The sequence below is a fragment of the Crinia signifera genome, chromosome 12, assembly GCF_055691185.1.
Source record: "Crinia signifera chromosome 12, ASM5569118v1, whole genome shotgun sequence".
NCBI lineage: Eukaryota > Metazoa > Chordata > Amphibia > Anura > Myobatrachidae > Crinia > Crinia signifera.
In genome coordinates, this window is record NC_139228.1 from 3631795 (window position 1) to 3640793 (window position 8999).

Here is an 8999-nt window from a genome sequence, read left to right on the forward strand (position 1 = left end):
AGTTCGGAGGTATGCTACAGTACTAAAAGCAGCAAGAAGAAAAATAATAATATAAGTATTGTACTGCATCCATACATAGCTCAAATAAAACACTGGGTGTTCCTCTGTTCCAGCCCCCTGCCGCCCACTTCCCTCCCCTGAGAGTGCGAACACCTCGGCGAGAGTGATACTGGACGTGAATCAGCCCCAAAGTGCATTATACACTGCCACCCCATATTACACACAGAGCCATATTACATTATACACAGCCCCCATATTACATTATACACAGCCCCCATATTACATTATACACCACCCCCCATATTACACACAGAGCCATATTACATTATACACAGCCCCCATATTACATTATACACAGTCCCAATATATAACATTATACACCACCCCCTCATATTACATTATACACAGTCCCCATATAACATTATACACAGCCCCCCACACACACATTTCACAATTTGCACAGTTACTCCCCCATATGACATTATATATTACATTATAAACACCCCCCCCCCCCCCCCCCCCACACACACACACACACACACACACACACACAGTTTCTCTCCCATATATATTTCAGCCCACACTCCCCAGTACACACAGCACTCACCTAGCTGTGTTGATCCTTGTAGGGGAGTGCAGGGACCCTGTGTATGGTGGGAGCAGCAGGCAGTGTGGTGAGGGGGAAGCATTGGGCAGCCGGTGACATGAGGAGCAGGCAGGGGGCTGAGGCACGGAGTGTGGTGGGCGGAGCCAACTCCGGAAGCTCTGGCTGCTGCAGTGCTTATGCTGACTCCCCTGTCTCGTGCAGTGCTCCTCCCGACTTCCTGGCAGCAGCAGCTCGGCCACCCATATCCCCGCGGTGGCCGGCAGTGATGTTGCCGCACAAGCCCCGCCCCCTACGTTTCCGGATGCGCACATGCGCAGTCCGGATTTTATTGAGGGACCCAAAAACCGGGAGGTGCCGGTATGTTTCCGGGGCAGCGGGAGGGTAATGCAAATAGCGGGAGCCTCCCGCTAAATGCTGGAGGGTAGGCATGTATGCACTGCAGGGTGTAGCTAGTTACCACAGGCCGGAAGATTACATTTACGATGACATCAGTCATGGAAATAAGAACGATAATTTTATTTACAATCTGATGAGCGCTCCAATAAATAGGGACCTAAAGTGATATAATCTAAATAAAAATGACTGTGTAGTGGTGAAAGTCCACAGAGCGCAGCAAAGACAGGGAGTGATCAATGACATTTGTGGTTGGTAGAAGGTGAATGTACAGGCGCCTGTGCTAACAGACTACAGTATCTGTCCATCCCACTCATGTCTGACACTTACTGCCTGAGAGACCCAAGAAACATTACATTTTTTATCATTGCCTGACCATAAGGTGGCGCTGTTATGCCTAAAAGTAGGACTAGTTTCCCCTTTAAAACCAGATAAGATTAATACAAAAAATAAAAAATATACTGGTAAATATAACAATTCCTGCAGAACCATTTTACCTGTGAAACTGATTATTGTGCTGTGCGCCTAATACACTACCGATATCATTATGTAACATAGGATAAGCTGTGCACATAGCAGACTGTGCTGAGGTGAATAAGGCATGATGTAATCAGCAATATTACACGTTATAGCAGTCCGGTATGAGGGAGCGGTGTCCATCGGTGGCAGTCATGTAACAGACAGCGAACGGTGCTGGTGCGGTTAGTCAGTATATCCAGAGGAGGGCGCTGTGTCCAAGCTCAGTGCCTGCTCCCCACATAGACCATTTTCTCGGGTTCCACCACAAACATGAAGTAAATGTTACAGATCAGCATGGCGACCAAAGGCAGGAACGTCAGGCCGTAGCCGAAACCGCGGAACGATCGGCCTACAGCGAAGGACAGCCAGTAAATCAGCCTGGAATAATGGGAAACAAGGCTTATTAGTGACACATATCCTATCAGATCCATAAGTTACATGATGCCTGGACACAGACATAGAGCAAGGGAGGTCATAGCTGTTGGTTATTAATTTACCATGTCACCTCACTGAGGCATTTATCTACTGGTGCCTCAGTTTTTCACAGAGATTGGTTCAGTGGACAAAATGGCCGCCTCTGCTTTATGTAGGGGAAGATAACATGTAAATACTTTTGGACACAGCACATAATAGAAATCCTAAGTGTGGGACAATGTACTCCCGATTGTAGATCAATGGACTAGGCTGACGCTATATTAAATAAAAAATAATAACAACAACAATAATAAAATCAATTTCCAATTGTAAATGATATATGGACATATGACGAGAAGCCGCAGATCACACCAGCGCACCACAGACGGGAAAAACTGGTTGTAAACTGTGTGAGATGTTGTCAAATTGGGATGAGGTTTGTGTATTTTGAGGATTGAATTGGGTTCGGGTTTTTCTTTATCCCATCTTTTCCTGTGTGTTAATCATAGGGGTAATTTCATTTGAGTGCAAGTTTTAGAAGTGAGTTATATAGGCCTGCAAGGATGCTCCCACCGCCCTAGCCTAAATCACAGGTGGCAGCAGAACTCAAACCCCCCCCCCCTCACTGCACCACAACACTTACTGAGACAGGGCAAAGAGGCAGGTGAGGAGCGGGATGAACTTCAGCTGCCCCTGAGGCAGGTAGGTGGCCAGCACAGACAAGTTGAAGAAGTAGAGGACGAAGAGGAAGGTGCTCTGCTTGACAAACCGCCTGTGGATCTTCACCTCTCTCTCTCGTGGTTTGAATGGGTTGAAGGAGGAGACGCAGAGGCGTGAGATCCCGTGGATAATAACCCCTGGGGGAAGAAAAACACAGCGATCTATGAACTTATCCACCGCTTAACCTTAACAAAATGGACCCATTTGCCCCAGCTGGACTCCTCTAATTACACCACCTTCTGGGGCCACCAGTCTGGGACTGAATGTAGGAACTGCAGAGAGCCGACACTTGCAGAAATGAGATTATATATATAGATATATATATATATCTATATATAGATATATATAGATATATATATAGATATATATATATATATATATATATAGATATATATAGATATATATATCTATATATATATATCTATATAGATATATATAGATATATATATATATATAGATATATATAGATATATATAGATATATATCTATATATAGATATATATAGATATATATATATATATAGATATATATAGATATATAGAGAGAGAGAGAGAGAGAGAGAGAGAGAGAGAGAGAGAGAGAGAGAGAGAGAGAGAGAGAGAGAGAGAGAGAGAGAGATTAGTTTTTCAGCACAGCCTCCAGCTAAAATCATCACAAGTATCAGGAAGCTTTTATCTATTGCCAAATATTCCCTCACACTCACAAGGGGAAATGTCCCAAGTGTTGGACAAGTGGAGACGTGGCCCAAAGCGTCAATCAGCGGCGATCACGATCACAGAAGACCGTGTTAGATAAGCTAGAAGCGGATTGCTTTGGGTAATCTTCTACCAAGGCTTGACAGATCTCCTTAGCCCTTTACAATGGCGTAAGAGAACAATGACATCACGACCCACGTCTGCGTGCTTAGGAAGTAATCAACTCTATGTGCAGACTCCTAGGACTCCCAACTCCAACATAAATCTCTTTTAAAAACTCTCAGATCAGGAATTTTTCTTACCCAGAATGATGGGGAATGAGGCGAAAGCCGCACACCGCAAGGTGTACACCAGCCGGGTGGGTACGTCTGCTATAATCGGGGCATCAAATGGTAACCAGGCATAGGCCGCATACAGGAAGGCCGGGAAAACAATCATGGCAGCCACAAAGGAGCCCACTATTTTCAGGCAGCTTTGGTGGCAATGGCAGTAGCCTGGGTGTAATGGCTCAACTTCCGTTGGTCTCCTGGGCGTACGGACTAATGGCTCCAATTCTGTGTCTCCTTTCTCAATATCCACCTTTTCGCAGAGCTCCAGCTCATCCTTAGCCTGGGAACTGTGTAGCTGCCTTTCCAGCGGCAGATGTTCCACAAAGAAGGCCACCTGTGAGATGTTTTCCTCTCCTTCATTCCCGCCATCTTTCTTGGCCATCAGGTCTTCACTAGGCTCGTACAAACCGGCATTGCTCAGCCTGGTGATACAGTCTGGCGAACGGCTGTTATCTGGGTAGGGCAGAGTTACCTGGGCATCTTCATACCGGTTGCCCGGGCATTCTTCTTCTGACGAGTCTGTATGCCTTGATGCCTCAAAGCGACTGTTGGAGTTTAAGGAGGCACAGTCATCGCTCAATGAGTCCTCTTCCACCTTCTCCCGTTTGACGGTGCTAGGTTCTTGTACCTCCTCACACAGGTTCATATAGTTCTCTACGCACTCTTTACAAAGACAAGTCGGACTAATATGCTTTCGGCAGTGAGGCGGTGACGAGGGCAAAGCCTTGTCAAAGTACTTGGGACTTAGGTTTTCGATTTTACCAGTTGGGGCATCACTATCAGAATACCCACTGGCTGGATTTGCGTCAGGAGAGGACGCCTCGTTGTCTCGTACATCCGAAGACCTTCTGTCACTCTGGGCCGGCGTGTCTTCAGCACCGCTCAAGGGTCTTAGAATGTCCATTTCATAGAACCCAACAGTTCTAGGCTTCTTCCTTTGCTCCGGCGTCTCACCCGACCCATTTTCCTGAAGCGCATCCAGCTTGACGGCAATCTCTTGTTTTGGCTCCATTTTTGGTTCTATTCCCTCAGCCGGTGCGTGTGTGATGGTGGAGGATTCTCAATCCAATGACCCGGTTTACATCCACATCCTGGAAGGTGCAGAAGGATCTTCCAGACGTTCAAGAATTGTAAAAGTTTTTGGATCAATTCCAGTTTTTCAATGAATTCTTGTCACTTATTTCATGCCTGCTTCACTCCAGGTCATCTGTGAGTTAAAGAAGAGAAAAACAGAATTAATTAGTGCCGGGTGCCAGGGTGAACAGACCCTTTTTATTTAATAATAAAAAAATACATTTATGCAGCTGGATCTTTACAAAATATCTTCCAATTAATTGTTTTGTTTGCTACATGAAAAAAAAATCTGAAACCTGTTTAATAGTTTTTTCTAAGGTGATGGAACATGTGGTATCGTTTCTCGGGTTGGTCTGTTACTCCAGCAACCACCGGACCCCTTACTGCTTCTCATGTAATGTTCCACCATGTCCCAGCCACTGTACAGACCCCCTGTCCTCCTCAGACTGCGCCGCCATTAGCTGGAAAGTTTAGTTTGAGAGATGATAGACAGGTGGAGAACGTAGAGGCGGACCTGAGTCATACAGGAGCTGCAGTCTCGGCAAGTGAGAGGCCTCATTAAGCCGTGGAAAGCCGCCACGCCTCGTGATGAAATCACTTTGTGGGTTTCCTACTAAATACATTTTTAAAATTAATGAGATCCCGCAAGACTATAATTAATACGCTCTGACTGCTTTTGTTTCAGCATGCCACACGGATTGTAGGCCCAATGTATGAAGTCTTGGAGAGAGATAAATATAGGGTAAAAGTATAGTACCAACCAGCTTATTTTCAAACATAGACTATAACATGGCAGATAGAAGTTAATTGGCTGCTACTTTATCTCTCACCCAGGCTTAGTACATAGACGCCCATGCTTGTATAAATCTGCTGTTACACATGGTCAGTCTTGCTGACACAGAGAACACAAGATGGGATTAGCACGAAAATCACTACAATCGGTGTGAGGAGTCACATTAATGGGCTCATAGCAAAACACAGAAATGGCCCCTATGTACTGACCAGAGGTGAGGAAACTCCCACAAACAAACCTTACGCTTCTGGGGCCACAAAGGATAAATTCAAAAATTCCAATACGATTTGTACCGGTGAAACAACAAACGCCATTTTTTACGTTTTGACAGCCAACAGGATTCAATCTGACCAGGTAATAAAACGTGACAGGCTGGAGATGAGGCTACAGAGGTGGTGACTGATAAAATGTACACAAATTTGTACCTTTCACTTTGTCACCAAGCACACGTGATGTCACAGGACCAGTATCACTTCCTGCTGGCCCGTTCCTACCTGCAACCGGAATTACTGGTCACTGGGAGAATTCTTATGACCTCATTTGAAGGGAAAAAATTATTGTTTTGAAATTGTGTTTAGGGACAGCTGACTCGTTGGAGTGTATCCGGCAGAGAGGGGGTTACACATTAACCCAAGGGGTCACATATTTACCAGGGGGATGTCACAGTGACAACACAATACTTTAATTTGACAGTAATAAAGGTAAACATAAACACCCCCCCCCCCCCCCCCTAAGCAATAATCAGCAATGGGTCCTCTGCGTGAATCCTCCCCAGTGACTCACAGGAAGTGACCACTGCTGAATATGGTATAAGGGGACTCTGAGGTCACTCAGTAAGGTGCTAGGAGGCTGTCTCCAGTGGGAATAACACACAGTATACTGACATACCTTCTCTCGGGGTCCCTCTGCTTCCACGTCTTGGAGCCTCCCTCCTGGACGCAGCACCTGAGAACAGCTTACAGGCTTCTCTACCTGCACAGGTCTAACCTGTACACAGTGGGCGGGGCTGGAACTTGTGTGGGCAGGGCACACATTGTTAACCCTTTCCTCTCCGCACAAGTGCATCATGGAATTAAACTGTGCAAACAGGAAACCAGTCATTACCAGGGTGGAATAGGATGCAATGCATTGTGATAAGGGTTGCCAGAATATCCCTTTAATCTGGGACAATTATGGTTGACACAGGTTCTGGGGCTGCCTGACTTCAAGCCTGCAGTATCCTCTAAATCAGGGGTTCCCAAACTGTGCGCCTAGGCTCCCTGGGGTGCCTCGGAGCACTTGCAGGGGTGCCTCGGTTTGGTGGTCCAGAACCTATTCAAATTATTTATAGTTAATGTATTAGACAAAATCAGTGCTTGTGGCTTCCAGTTTTAAAAGTGAATCTACATAACTGGACCTAAGAATGACATATAAGCACAACATCATACCTCCCAACAGTCCCGATTTTATCGGGACAGTCCCGATTGTCAGGGCCTGTCCCTAAGTCCCACCCGCGGGCGGCAGTGTCCCGCGGAGTGGGGGGGCTGTTGGGAGTCCCCCCTGTCGGCTGCTAAGCAGCGGGGAATAGACGCTGTGCGCATGCGCACAGCGTCTATTCCCGCAGCCAGGGGACTGGGGGCATGGCTAGAGGCTCACAGAGCCTCTGGGTCATGCCCCCATAGCGGCAAAATGGGGGCGTGGCCTCGCGGGGGGAGCCGCGAGTATAGGCCACGCCCCCGAAATTAGGCCACGCCCCTTACATTTCGCCGCGCCTCCGGCGCGAAGGAACAGCGTCCCGCTTCGACGAGGACAAAAGTTGGGAGGTATGCAACATATTTAATTTAATATTGTTTTCTGAAATTCTCGTTAGCAAACTTTGCACCTAGGCTACATACCTCCCAACATGACCCTCTCCATGAGGGAGAAAATGCTCTGTTCCTGGACTTCCCTGGTAATGTATGATTGCCAGCACCTGTGGGGAAACATCTTTCTTACCCATTAACCTGTTTAAAACAGGTGACTGCAATCATACATAGAGGGAAGTCCAGAAACAGAGCATTGTATCCCTCCTGGAGAGGGTCATGTTGGGAGTTATGCCCATACTTGCCGACTTTTAAAAACTCCTCTACGGGAGAAGCCCGGAGAAGAGTGAATTGGGGGGCGGGACGAGGCAAAGTTTTGGGGGCGGGGCGATGCTGGCGTCACATAGCCTCGCCCCCACGAGAAGCAGCCGCATTAAATCGCGGGTCTGTGGATGGGGGAGGGGCTATAAAAAATGCTGCGAAATGACGCAATTCACGGCATTTTAGCCCCGTCCCCTACCGCGGATCCGCAAAAATATGCATTTTATACCGTGGGAAAGGGGGGGGGGAGCCGTGGCTGTGGTCAAAATGCGGGAGACTTACCCACCTTCCCGGGGGGCCGGCTCCCCCCCTGCAGGTCCCCAGCATCTGCTGCCGCTGACTCTGCCCGGCTCTCCCCCTGCAGGTCCCCGGGATGGCGATTTATCATATGCAAAACTTGGCACATCAAGTGCCTAATCGTGTGTTCCCCTCCTGGGGAGCTGCCGGGGAAAATCAGATCCGATCTGTCCCTAGGACAAGTCGGGCTAATGTATGGGGGCCTTAACACCCCAGCTAACAGGGTCTCCTCACAGCAGGTGTCGGGGTTACTGCTGCACGCTGCCATATACACAATCTAGTACCTGACACAATAGGGCCAGTAAGAGGGTGGAGTAGGTTTGTGTTTATCTGCCATTAAGGACACAGACAATCATTGTCTGAGTATCACACCTCTCAGGCCAGAATACAATGGCCCCTCTTATCTCCCAATACAGTGCGGCCTTGCTTCCAAATGCACCACTTACAGGTTATACTAGAAAACAAACAAACAATGACTATAAATGGGTCTGACAGGAACCCCACTGCCTGCTCGCTCACACACATTAAATAATAGGGGTAATATAACCCTGTGCCCCTGTAGTAAGGTCAATCTGTGATCCCGACTTCCCAATCATTGTTTGGAATACAAGGGGATTGGGCAGGAAAGGCCGAAGGTCATCAAGTAGACAGTAATGAAATATTATCATGTTAGAAGAATGTCGACATTATAGCCAGGAGGACCAAGCATACAACAAGAACAACATCAACAATAGATACATAATAACGGAACAGAGCCTAAAATATGATGTCACAGGGCTGGCGTCAGAGATGGACTGAATGGGGCGCTGGTAAATGCAGCACTGCCTATAGTGTACTCAGGGAGGCTGCATCTAGAACACTCCGGCCAGCACTGCAGCAGATACAGGGACTGTAGGGCAGCGACGGTGCCTCCTGTGCAGTGTCATCGCTCACCCCCCTAGTTACCGCTGGTAAATGCAGCACTGCCCATAGTGTACTCAGGGAGGCTGCATCTAGAACACACTCCGGCCAGCACTGCAGCAGATACAGGGACTGTAGGGCAGCGACGGTGCCTCC

At 47.5% G+C, this 8999-nt stretch overlaps 1 protein-coding gene across 4 annotated transcripts; it reads right to left on the bottom strand.

Moving 5' to 3' along the window:
- Positions 1 to 1102: 1102 nt before the first annotated feature.
- On the bottom strand, positions 1103 to 6574 carry TMEM79 (transmembrane protein 79). 4 transcript variants are annotated; one of them, XM_083166466.1, is made up of 4 exons: positions 6433 to 6574; positions 3651 to 4884; positions 2577 to 2790; positions 1103 to 1897 (listed from the first exon to the last, which is right to left on the bottom strand). In XM_083166466.1, exons 2-4 carry the CDS (start codon positions 4687 to 4689, stop codon positions 1741 to 1743), a joined length of 1410 nt encoding a protein of 469 aa, XP_083022592.1. In that variant the 5' UTR covers positions 4690 to 4884; positions 6433 to 6574; the 3' UTR covers positions 1103 to 1740. The 4 variants fall into 4 exon arrangements, with proteins under 4 accessions (XP_083022592.1, XP_083022594.1, XP_083022593.1 ...); XM_083166468.1 differs by lacking the exon at positions 6433 to 6574 and adding an exon at positions 5783 to 5896; XM_083166467.1 differs by lacking the exon at positions 6433 to 6574 and adding an exon at positions 5754 to 5888.
- Between the last annotated feature and the right edge of the window lie 2425 nt (positions 6575 to 8999).

Excerpts from the sequence above, each read along its gene's own strand:
- TMEM79 (XM_083166466.1), bottom strand. The coding sequence starts at position 4,689 with ATGGAGCCAAAACAAGAGATTGCCGTCAAGCTGGATGCGCTTCAGGAA. Across the intron at positions 2,791-3,650 it reads CTCATTCCCCATCATTCTGG|GGGTTATTATCCACGGGATC; the intron begins GTAAGAAAAATT and ends TTCTTCCCCCAG. Across the intron at positions 1,898-2,576 it reads TGCCTCTTTGCCCTGTCTCA|GCTGATTTACTGGCTGTCCT; the intron begins GTAAGTGTTGTG and ends CCATTATTCCAG.